Here is a 12,815-nt window from a genome sequence, read left to right as displayed (position 1 = left end):
CTAGTAAGTGAAACGGGTTTAAAAGCATCATCTTGAGATGGAAGCTAATATAATCTAAGCACATAGAAGCTATCATAGTAAATAGCTAAGCTTTTTCTTGGAAAAGTAATTTGTTTTAAGATAGATATACTACCTACTCATTGAACTAAAGAAAACCTAAAACTTATTTTTGAGGCTATTCATAGGTAAAAACAATTAGCTTCCTCAAAAATTATTCTTAAATCAATTTATTATACTGCTGCAGCAATCCCCCAGCATATACTTTTACTGTCTTAAGACATTTAACCAACTGATTGTAAATGGAGCAAACATTACCAACACCAATGAACAACTAGGACTAATTAGATCGTATTCAGCATTTATCCAAATTTATCCACTCAAAGTTCAAGTGACCCCACAACAACCTTTGTTTTAGATTTGCCATGTTCATGGCAGTGTTTCTTCTCCCAAATGCCAACTTGGCTAACTGAAATAAATAAAACACAAATACAGAAATAATAGTTTTAACAATACAACTGTGTGAAACCTGATCTTGTTGAATGCTCCCGAAAATGCTGAAGACGACAACTGCCATTAATAATTTCAACTCCCCAACTTGTCTGTGAAAGTGTCAGAACAAAAGCTACACTGAATTTGATTTCAGATTATGAAATCTTAATATGAACATAAGTCCACGGGGATTTCACTAACCAGGTGATTCTTGAGCTACTGCAGGCAACGTGCCTTGCATATAGGTGCAGGAAGATGCATATTCAAACTGAAAATTCTATAGGGTCCTTTCCGTATTATTTCAACTATTACTTCAGTCTTCTAACAAAAAAATAATATTCACGCACTAAGCACCAGAAGGACTACAACAAATTTTGTGCACTGAAGGAGCACCTTTCTGCTGCGGCTGCTGCAGTAATGGCTGAGGCTGTGTCTGAAGCAAAGGTGTGATTGAAGCTGCTGATATCTGTGCCTGCAACAAGGACTGCGGCTGCGGCTGTGCCTGAACACCGAATGCAGTCTGCTGTGCAATGGGCTGAAGAACTGCCGGAGGTGTCTTCAGTAATGGCTGAGCTTGTGTCTGGTTCTAACAGCAGAAGACAAAATGAGTTGTGAGTGAGCTTGAACGAAAAGCAGTCAGTACAAGTTACACTGGGTAACCCCATGTACCTGATTTGGAAGTGTCTGGATCCTTTGTGCATTCCATTTGAATGGCATATTAGGATTGTAAGTAGCTTCTACCAAAACTCTGTCACCCACCTGAGGTGTCTTTCCTTTAACCGCACTGCAAACATTGCAGAAAATGCATTGTGAGAGTCTTATTTAGCTAGTTTTACATTCGCAAGTTACATTTAAAGTGGAGAGAAAGTAGATAAAGTTCATTAAAAAAGCTTATAGGAACAGCATCCACCCCAAAATTCAGTGAAAGTACTATCTGCTTCAGTTCTGAGTAGGCACAGGAATTTAATTCCCGTCTTTGGGCCAAAAGCAGAAGTTCCCTAAACAGTACTGAGTAAAGATAGGCAGACAGAAAGTTATATGCATTTAATCACCCACAAATTCTGCAATTTCATATTATAAGGAGCTTAATACCTCCCGAGTCTCCCAGCTTTGGGTTTTGCATTAAGAAAACTCAAAAATTCACATAAAAGAACTCACATCTACTGTCTGTTAACTTATCTCACCATCTGACTTCCAGTGTTGACAGAAAAAACCATACTAACTGCAGGCACTACCAATGGAGTCACAGAATTAGAATGCAATAATCTAAACCTTTTATTTAGGGAACGTATCACGGAGTACATCTGCAGGCAAGTATTTACATCTTACCTAAGCTGAAAAAAGACATCTTCATCCACAAAACCAAATGTATCATGTAGTTTAGTAACTACCCCAGTGAAGACACGCTGCTTTTGTGGCTGGGTTTGCTGTTGACTTGACCGGGGTGCTGGATAAGAAACAGTTATCTGGGCTGCCGGTTGAGGAGTAGACAGGCTAAGACTGGTAGGTAGCGCAACAGCTGGCTGCAAGCAAAATAAAGCAAACTATAAATCTTATAACCAGCTGACATACCTACAAGGAACAGTTCCTTTACCCATGTAGACAGGAGTTTAAAACTTCTCTAACGCAATTATTCTGAATAGAGATTTTCAGAACGTGGAAGTTGGGGTTTTTTGTTTTGTTTTTTAATTTTTTTGAATTTTTTTCTACTTTGAATGAAGACTGGCTTTGTTTATCCTTTTCTTTTAAAAAAGTCAACTTCCCCAAAATACACACATTGCCTAGAAAAAAAATAAAGACTGCATTATTGTTTACAGGTAACCCGTACAGTGGGCCTGAAGAGGAGCCAAGTTCCTAACTTTGCTAGGAATACACACTTAAGAGATTATTCTCCATTTATATCCCAGCTGTAGTGCTGGAAGTCAGTAAAGGCTGAGGCTAACACGAACCCTTCCTTAACTCAACAATTCACGTGCTTGCCTTCTTGCAAAAGCAGAAGACAGTAAGATATGAAATTAAGTAACCTATTTTTACCTTTTTTTTAAAGCACGTTTAAAAGGTTAAGTGAAAACGGAACTAGAGCAACTTACAGTGTGTTAAATGGTTGCATGTTTTAAACCTGTCAAGCTCAGCAGGATTCTTTTTAAACCTCTCTATACACATACTGCAATACTGTTAACACAGAAAGTTAAATTCCTTCTAAAAGGAGAGAAAGAAAGATTTTCCCAGTTTGTTACTTACTGCAAAACAACTGAACACTTGAAGTTCAAACCAAAAAAAATTATAATGTAATCAACACGCATATTCCCTTCAAGATTAAGGAACATGGTTGCCATTAATTTTTGAAACCAAGGCTATGCATATTTTAACATCTGGATAAAATAAACCTGTACCAATAAAATGCCCATTCATGTTAGTTCATTTTACAGATTAAACTACCCAAGACGTCACAAATTTGCACTCTTGCATTATCTGTGTTTGGGGATGAAGACCAAACAATAAAACCAAACTAACCTGAGTTAAAAGGGTCTGCTGAGGTTGCTGCAACTTAAAATAAATAAAGTTATAAATTAATTTTATATGCTTAAGGAAATTGTACAATTTTACCTCCTCTTTACAAGTAAGAGTTTTTGCTTAATCTGAGTCAGTTAATGGTCCTCTGGGGCTTGGTCATTTCAGCAGTTTGCATATGCATAAAATTGTGCTCATGTGGTTAATTTTGAGATTGTATAATCTAGGTTTATTCAGTAAGCAGAAATGCTGGGTTTTTTTGTAACTGAAAGTTAATAGCAATACCAAAAAAAGTTTTGGCAGCTGGAGAAGCTTAGGCCTGTAATTTCCGTGTCCTTTTATTCTTTTTCAAAATCCTGTTAAGTTCAAAGACCATAAAAAAATGTAAAAGGGAACTTTTTTTGGACAGCATCTTTCCAGCAGTTAAAATACACGGCCCTGTTTAGACCAAACTTTAGCAGGAATCGTGTACACATGGAATAGTATACATTTTTAAATTTCCTTTTTGCATGAAGGTAGGCAGGCTTCCATTCTGGATACGTCTCTCCAAGTTTATGAACTTCAAGCTCTCTTTCACTACAAAAAAATACTACTTAGTTTCTTTAACAACTTCCCATACGAGGATGATTTCGGAGACAAATCCTACAAGACACACAACTAACATTATTTTTAAAGTTATTTGTGATGTACACAGGAAGAATCAGACAAACCTGTTGCTGTACACTATAGAGAGTCTGCTGAGGTTGTGAATATTGCTGAAACAGATAAAAGCAAAATATCTCATAAACAGGAAGTATTATTACCCCAATAATACCAAATACAAGTTATCTGCTAAGCAAGTTTTAGACAGAAACTATTCACATTTAACAACTCTAATACAAAACATAAGCAACAGTATCAACCTATATTACTTTCATAACAAATATTCTTAGCTTTTAGAGCGGACTCTGATGTGGTCTTTCTAGCTAAAATCAGCAATTTTTGTTAAACCTGACACTTATACGGTATCTAGAGCACAGTATGAAATCAGGCAAAATGCTATTAAGGATACGTATAGTGATGGAAGATACTTGGAACTTGAGATTCTCAGTTTAGGTGCAGCAAAACTCCTCGCCACAAAAGGCTTTCCATAGCTAAAGTCAGCACCTCCATAGCCAAAATTCCCACCTTCACAGATTAATACAACTATTGATAGCTGTAGACCTAAAACCCCATTGTTTTTTTAAACAGGTTTATACTGCAATGTTCACCATTTCCCATTCTGCTTTTCTCCTGGATACTTTAGCTTTACAAAGCCACTGTTTTATATTGTTAAAGTTCATACAGTCAACAGCAAATGCTCCTTTTTCTTTACCTGCTGTAACGCAGCTGCTGCAGCTGCAGCTTGCTGCTGTAAAGCAGCTGTCTGAGTTAGCTGATAGTTCGTTGGTGTTTGTGTAGTTAGGCCTGCTGCTGCCAATGCCGTCTGCTGGGTGTATATTGTAGGAGAGGCTCCAAGCAGCGATGGCTGCTGTACACCAAGAGCAGCTGAAAAGAGAAAACACACAATAAGCACTAAGAGCAACTTTAAACAGCTGAGGTTTCTGACAGTTGTACTAGACGCAGTACGTGATGCTTCACTCCTGACTCAAGCTCGTGAAGTAGACAAATCCAACTACAAAATACAAGATAAAGGATCACACCTCACTAGCTTCTCTTCTAAGTTCATTTACAAATAGTACACCACAGCAGAGGCACAGAGATCACTTAATTTCCTTCTCTCAAGTTGCTCATGATTTTATATCTCTAGTAGCTGTCATCCCCATCTGCACCCACCCCCAACGCACACGCTGTACTCTTTCTTGAATGTATTTCAGGTTTTGGATGAGCCCCATAAAGATTGTTGCTCTGTTCTGTAAATCAATTACTACATTTCATTCTATCTGAGGGCAAGAGAAATCTTTACTGTAATAGCAGCTATGAAACGGAGGCTTATAGAACGTGTCCTCTGAGAATGCACAAGGCTTCGCTTCACTCAGTACTGTCTTTGTCCCCGAGTGAGCTGGATTTTGTAGATGTGGGGGCTGGTAGAGAAGGAACAGCCTTAAAAAAACAAGGAGTTTAATCAGTCCCCACATATAAAGGGACCAAGTCAAGCTCTCTCCAGCTCTCACTAGAAAGCGTTTGTGCTGCCCAGACTCAAACTGCCTAGAAGGAAATATGAGTTTATTTTATTGTTATATCAGCTTTTAAGTCACTGCAGAAGATTAAGCAAATCATGAGGAGCAGCTATCCATATGCTATACTTCTTATGCATGCGATACTTCTGAACACGGTATGCTTAAGCCTTACGGTCAGAACTTTTAGAGACAAACTGCCCTGCACAATGCAAATCTGAGTGAAGGACTGCAAGCATATCTGGAAACCTGCTCCCTCTGTGCCAGGAGTTTCTTCTTTTTTTTTTTTTTTTAAAAAGTTATCTGCAGCTGCATGATCAAATATCACTTCATCAAGCTATCAGTCTAGTCCACATGTTTAAATAAAACCAAAGAGAAACTCAACAGGGAAACTTATTGCCAGCAAAAACAGGTCAGCCAGCCACCTTCAAAACTGAAGAACATTCAAGTTGAATAGGGTTCCTTTCTCTTCCAAAGCCATTAAAGAGGCACAATGAAATGAAGAACAGATTTACAGTATTCTTCCTGCAGAGTTTGTGCTCCTCACTGTTCTTACTGATCCAAAATGAAGCTGTCATTCCTGACCCAGGGATGCAGTTGAGATTGCTTGTAGCTGGTGATCATCACCATAGAACACACAAAAATGCTGTAACCAACTCAACAGATCTGAATAAGGTAATCCTCTCTACCATGTTGTTCTTTCCAGCAGAGCACAATCTTCAGAAAACAAGTTGATGGCACTGACCATCTTACAATTTTGGAATGAAACATGGAAGAAATATATAAGCAACAGTGAAAATAATCACCATCACTATGATCTGTATCAAATATTGTCACATAAGTGTTCCAGAAAGTAATACTATTTTAATAGTGAAATCAAGCATTCTATAGTACAGCAAAATTACAGTATTACATTATTTTTCCCTGGAAAATTCCAACATTTGGGTTTCTTTAGAAGCAAAGCAAGCCAAGTCTGAGGCTTCTCCTGTGACAGGCCCTCCATTCTCTTGATCCTCTTCCCTCCTGCTTGCCCATCAGCTGCAATTTGAATGTGCATTTTTGACCATCCAGACCACTGTCATCTGGAACCTCACCAATGCCTCACATATAACACACCTTAAACAGACCTTTACATCTAATGAAAATGCTTTGCTGCTGCATCCTGGGACAACTTTCACTTTTCTTGGCTGCACTACTTTGCTGGCTCACTCAAGGCAAATAACCAACGCACTGATCTTTCTACATGCTAAGCAGAAATTCCTATTAGTGCGGAAATTCACTTCATGCTATTACTTTTGAATCTGTTTGACTACGCTAGCTATTGTCATTCAGTCTAATGTTCTATTCTAATGTTGTACCAACACAGGGCAATGGAGCTGGGAAGCGTCATCAAGCAAGTTTCACAAGTTCTCTTACTTTTTGTACCAAGGATACCCACAAAAACATTAACATGCTTGCTCCCAAAACCAGATCTTGGAGTTACTCTGCTCTTCAGTTTCCACTATCACAATTTCCCTTCCAGCATAATCCATAATTATCTCAAACAATTCCCAGCACACCCTAAGACTCTTATCCCATTTTGTCCATTGAGGGAAAGGAGGGGAGGGGGGAAAAAAAAAAAAAAAAAATTTATTTGCCACCTCTACTGTCACTTTATGAGCATTTAATATTAACTGGGTATCATGCAATCTACAACACAGCAGATCAACTTACTAACAAAGGGGAAAGACAAAAGACTGCTGAGATCCCCTCAAAGGATAACACCTGTAGTAACAGGTTTTTCAAAGCTGTATCTTGTTCCTACGGATTTGCCCCGAAGTATTCCAGGAGTTTAATTTGACTACCTTTCATCTACGTACTCATCTTGGTCAAACAGGCTCCGATTAGACAGGCGACTGTGTTTGCATTACTAGTTTAAAACGTAAAAAAAAAAAAAAAAAAGGAAAAATGACACAGAAAACCAAGAGACAATGAATCGAAGACTGACTGTGGAACTGACATCCGACTGCCATATTATTACTACTAGCAACAAGCATCTGCAATGACAAACAATAGCTTCTTAGGATTTGTAATTATCTCTGTAAGTACAGTGATGGAGATGCCTTCCTTCAAATGCAGTCTAACCAACTTCCATTCCCACCAAATACTGCATGGCACGTCCATCTCAAAGGGCTCAGATAGAAATCGGAGTCGTAGGCTGCAGCTCAAGCATCTTTCTAGGTAACGGAAATTTCTGTTGTAGCAAACAAAGACAGTATTTAGTAGTCCCTCTTGCTGCTTCTGAATTCCAGAGACCCTTTAAGATTAGGGAAACATCTTCAAAATATGTAGCTACATGTATCTCCTTGATAAGTGATGTAGAGTTATTAGGATTACAGTAAGGGAGTACCCTATCCAGGGCTTTGGACACTTTTCACAGTTGTCAGAAATTGTGAGTTTGGGTCCTTGGGTTTTTAAGTTTCTTCAAGCTTAACACTCTTGCAATACGAATGCCATAAAACTTACTCCAAAAAGATTCCTTTTAACAGGCACACAATAGAAACTAGGCTCAGCATATTTATCACAGGACATCCGTTTACAGCAAGCCAGCACATTGTGCATGAGCTACTAGTTCTTAGTGGCTCTGAGATCCACTACATGCTTGTCCCATTCTTACACTTTTCTTTAGTCACCTCATAGGGGCCACCAGCAACTACAAGATACTGAGCGTCAGGCACTTTTGCCTTCATCAGGTGCACTGTTCTCCACTCTAATGTAATGAAGTCTTGATATAGCAAAGACAACAACACCAATCAGCCAGAACACAGCATAGCTAGGACTTCCCCTTGACTACAGTTCTATAAAAACAGGCTTCACTATGCAACCAGAACCCATAACCCTGAAAACAGCAGATGCCAAGCACGGCGATACAAAACCTAAGACCTGTAAAAAATGAATAGCTGAGAGAATAGGAGGGGATTCTCCTTTGCAGGAGTGTCAGGAACTTGCACATCGTTATGCAAGTTGAAAGTATAAAGAGTACTTGCAAAAAGCAATCTGTGCTATCTAGGAACTTTATAATTTTTAATTTTTTAAATTTAATTTTCTGTAGTAGGCATGATTTAATTTATGCTTTAACAATGCTTAACCAGCACAGCAGGGACTTTATTCTAGTTTTAGTCATGTGATGCACAAAACCATGAGACAAGGAGTAGAGAAACAATTTCACTGTGTTACAAGTAGGAGTCTCTCTTCACACACAGATCTTTGCTGGCATCTGGAATTACCCGCCTCTCTTCTAATACCACAGACAGTAATTAGTAAGTTATCCCAAAGGGATCCCAGAAACCCTTCATTACACAGCATGTCATTCTACAGCTACCTTAGAGTGTCACAGCTTAATAATTCCTTAACTCATATAGTTACTTCTTCACCAGGGATGGCCAAGACAGCATCCAAGTCAGCAATACAAAAAACCAAAAACCCACCCCTGAAATTACCATTCTGCAATTATCAAACTGGGTTTATAACACCGTCACTCACCACTTTTGACAACAGCTTAGGGAAAAAGCTATATATCATGTTGCTTGTGTTACAAAAATCAGGATCTCTTTCCCCCATACCCAAGCACCTTGATGCTTTGGAGAAGGAACCTGACACTTGGATAAAAGCCACTGGCACGCATAAATATATGTAACACCTTTTGTCAATCCTCTGAAACTATGTAAGACTTTGGTAAAAGTAGTTCTTTTAAATCAGTTTATGAACATTGAGCTTCACAAGGGTAAGCCAATCTGCACAACTTCTTGAGCGCAGCCACAGATGAGAAGCAGTACACGCTAGTCAGCATGCCTGAGCACTGACAGCGTCTCTCTTCATCAGGCATGCAACCTAGCTGAACAGTCATAGCTTCATGCTGAAAGGTGCATGAAAGGTGACTACTTAGCTGCAGTTCAATGGTAAACGCTGTTCTTCAGCTCTCAGCAGGCCCAAAGAGCGCTACACACTTTTCAAGAGAAGTTTCCTATGCTCTGTATTATAAATCATTATAAATCAAAATTGCCAATAAAAAAAGCAGGGGAACAAGTATGTACATGGCTACTAAAACAGGAGCTGGGCAGCAGAGTCCCGGGGACGGGATTCAGTAGTACAAACAGGGAAGAACGAGGACACAGGCATGGTGATTGTGTATTGCGGTAGGAACAGGAAAGGGCTGCACAGAAGGACACAAGGAACTAAATGCCTTCAAGTAATACTGGAGAGAAGATACTACAGTGTGAAGAGGGACGCTAGGAACATGAAGGAAGGTGGAACTAACGCAGGAAGAAGGTAAAAGTGCAACCAAATGTTGGTCTTTAATGGCTGTCACATTTGAGTCAGGTGCTACTGGATCAGATGAGCAGCTAAAAATCCCTGGAGATACTGTCCTCATTGAGCAGGTGAAAAAACTCCCAAAGCGACTGATGCTGACTAGTCCTATCCCAATTAAATTTTGCATTTCATTTAATTTAAGGAGGCTCAAAAGTAGGCTAGCCAAAGGCAGTCACAGGAACAGGAAAATGGATAAGTTGGTGTGTGCTTCTAGTGCCCTTGCTCCATCCACCTCTTCTCCAGGGCCCCCTTCTGGTCCTAGCTCAGCAAGGTCTAAGATGGCTGCCAGCTCCTCCCCTTCAGCAGGTTTTATGCAGCTTTCCCTCTGAAACAGGACATGGAGCTGGCCCTCAGTCTTCCACCACTATTTTTGATACACCAGCTGTTACATCAGCCAACGTACCAAGAATACGCCAGCCCAGATGCTGTCATCCTTTGATCACTCCAAGGTATCACCCAGTCACACACAAGAACCAAAAGCAAAGTTTGTCACTCCCACGCTCACAATGCCGACCCTTTCCAGCCGTTAAGCAATTTCTTACAAGAGAGTAGTGCCATTTGGATCAGGGAAGTGTGAGCTATTCAGAGAAACAGCGCAAAACTGCTTGTAGGCAGCTGGTTAGGTACAGCAACAGTCTAGGTAGAGAGTGGGACTGAATGGGCATGGAGGAAAAGGAAAAGGCACACTGGGACCGAGTATCATGAAACACATGGCGAGGGGGGCAGTGGCTGTTCCCTGATGATATGCCCTCAGATTGGACCAGTGCCCAAAGTAAAAACTGGAGATGGAGGAGTCATTTCAGGAAAGAAAACTGAGTCAGGAGAAAAATCAGATTTGTTCCTCAAACCCCCCAGCCCGACATGCACCTCCAAAGAATGGCAGGCATTCCCAACTTTTGCTAAGCTCCCAGACGTAAAACCACTGACGAAGGAGGTATGTCACTCAACCTCATATCAAACTAGGGCAAGATGCAAAGAACAACTGCAAAAAAAAATACAGCTCTTTAGAAAGACATCTCTTCAACAAGGTTACTGCCTGTGCTCACATATTGACATCCTGAAAGCTTTGCTGAAGCCTTTTCACATCAGACAATGAAACTACAGTATTTAGGAAACACTTTGTATTCAAGAAGAGAAAAAGGCAGCCCAGAACTGGAAATGGAAGCACGAAGATTCATCACGTAGCAAGCTTCACATTCTTGCCTCAAAACCTTTTATGCTACAAAACAATGTGAAACATGAAAATCTAGCCAGCTAGGTTTTTAAATACACTAGCCTGTGATTAAATAAGGCTTCTTAGCTAAACCAAAGGAAACCTTCTATCATTATCAGGGTGATATTTTTGGTTATAGGGATCCTTGAGTTCTAACCTGGCATTAAAAAAAAAAAAAAAAACAAACAAAAACAACAAAACCAAAAAACAAACCCCTCCCCATCCAAGCAGCAAATTTTAGAGACCTAGTCACTATGTGAAGTCTGTCCAACATATTAGTAAAGGTAAAATACTTTGTAAACATTGATTTAGGCTGCCCGGGAAATCAAATTCAGGCAGCACTTAAAAAAATCTGTAATGCCTTATTAGTGCTGTTATTATTTAATCTAGAGCAATGCAATTTGATGAAAGGTAATTTGATTTGCACATCTTTGGATACGAGTAACTTAATATCTTGTTTACTGACCAAGAGAATCAATAAAAATTCACCTGGGATTTTACTTATCACCCCTTAAAGAAAAACCCAACCCAACAGCTAGTATTAGGCAACCATCTTTAATGTCTCTATTGTGTGAAAAACTCTCAACTTAAACCATTTAAATAGAATTTAAATAACTTGGTTAGCATGGTGCCACTCTTAACTGCATACCCAACTACGGAACCTCCAAGTCTACTAGATGTCAGGGTTCAAACATTAAGTGATATGTAAACTGACCTGGCTGAGATACTGCAGTGGCTGTAAACTGAGTAGCCCAAGGGGGATTCTTCTGTCCTCCAAACTGAGCCATGGCGAAAGGCAAAATCTCCTGGGTGTCTATCTTCTATAACTGCAATCTATTAAAATAAAGCGCAGCTACAATCTTTGAAACATATACCATCAAGCTATTTTAATTCTGGGTCAAAAAAAAAAAAAAAAAAAAAAAAAAAGAAAAAGAAGTGTTGAAAGATTATCTTTACACCCCTAAACCTGGTGGGCAACACGCATCAAAAGCGGGAAACACAAAAAGTTGCAGGACGAGTTATTATCTTCTCCTACGGCACGATCTCCACCCTCCCCTTCTTAACAATGGGACTAACGCTATTTAAACACAAACATTTATTCACGTTTCCAACGAAGACTAAGGAAAAGGTGACCCTACGGATTTTTATTCTTTATTATTACCATCATCATTATTTCTTTCACAGGGCGGCCGCCGGGAAGCGCTGCCGGCAGAGGCGGAGCGCACGCTTTCAGCCGCCGCTCCGTCCCCCTCTCCCCGAACAAGGGCAAGTTCACCACGCGAGCACGGCAGGGCCGCTCACCAACCCCCGACTTCCCTCCCTCCCCCCATCCCTCTCCCCGCGCCCGCCGGGGGAACCGCCCGCTCCTTCCCCGCAACGATTATTTTAAAAACCGACTTCAACCCCCCTCAGCACCGCTAACCCTCCCCCCCCCCCTTTTTTTTTTGCGCGCGCGCAGCCTCCAGTACCCGCGGCGTAGCCGGGCCCCGCCGCCGAGGAGCGGAAAACACGGCACGGGAGAGAGGAAAAGGGGAGGCGGCGGGCGCCGGCCCTTCCTCCCGGCCCGGCGGGAAGCAGGCGCCTCCCCACCCCCCGCCGCGGCGAGGCCGCCGCCGCCCGCCCCTCCTCCCGCTGCTCCTCCCGCCGCCCCCGGCCAACAATGCGGGCCTGAGCGCGGGCTCGCGTCCGCCGCCTTCCCCACCCCAGGCGCCGCCGGAGCCCCCGCGCCCCGCCCGGGCCCCTTCCGCCGCCGGCGGTACCTGAGCGGCGCCTCGCCGGAGCCATCGCCAGCCCCTCCGAGCCTCCCGCACCGAGCGCGCCCCCACTGCGCAGGCGCTCCCACCCCCGCGGACGGCGGCGGGCGGCGGCGCACGCTGCTTACGTCAGGGTCTGCGACCGCACGGAGCCGGCGGGACGGAGCGCGCAGGCGCGGGGGCCGGGCTGGCGGTTGGGCGCGCGCCCGGCCTGCCGCGTGCGGAGAGGCCGTTAGGCGAGGGGAGGGGCCCCGGCGCCATCTTGGCCGGGACAGGCGGAGGTAGGGCGGGGCTGGAGGGCCGCCATCTTGCAGCTGGGCCTAGCTGGTGCCGCCTGGGCCG

General features: G+C 42.1%; 1 protein-coding gene across 8 annotated transcripts in view; it reads right to left on the bottom strand.

The window, feature by feature from the left end:
• Positions 1–12,592, bottom strand: part of CCAR1 (cell division cycle and apoptosis regulator 1) — a 33,430-nt gene extending 20,838 nt beyond the window's left edge. For 4 of the 8 annotated variants that reach the window (XM_082309810.1, XM_082309816.1, XM_082309809.1 and 1 more), the window contains exons 1-8: positions 12,480–12,588; positions 11,435–11,553; positions 4,355–4,527; positions 3,711–3,755; positions 3,004–3,036; positions 1,819–2,012; positions 1,159–1,273; positions 883–1,075 (exon numbers count right to left, since the gene is read on the bottom strand). In XM_082309810.1, the coding sequence (XP_082165936.1) occupies positions 883–1,075; positions 1,159–1,273; positions 1,819–2,012; positions 3,004–3,036; positions 3,711–3,755; positions 4,355–4,527; positions 11,435–11,507 (826 nt within the window). In that variant the 5' untranslated portion in view covers positions 11,508–11,553; positions 12,480–12,588. Of the gene's footprint in view, positions 1–882; positions 1,076–1,158; positions 1,274–1,818; positions 2,013–3,003; positions 3,037–3,710; positions 3,756–4,354; positions 4,528–11,434; positions 11,613–12,479 lie in introns of all 8 variants that reach the window. The other 4 variants (XM_082309812.1, XM_082309811.1, XM_082309815.1 and 1 more) reach the window with 4 other exon arrangements.
• Positions 12,593–12,815: the final 223 nt, after the last annotated feature.

Source organism: Platalea leucorodia (assembly GCF_965183815.1).
Source record: "Platalea leucorodia genome assembly, chromosome: 4".
Lineage (NCBI taxonomy): Eukaryota > Metazoa > Chordata > Aves > Pelecaniformes > Threskiornithidae > Platalea > Platalea leucorodia.
This window is presented reverse-complemented; position numbering and strand designations above follow the sequence as displayed.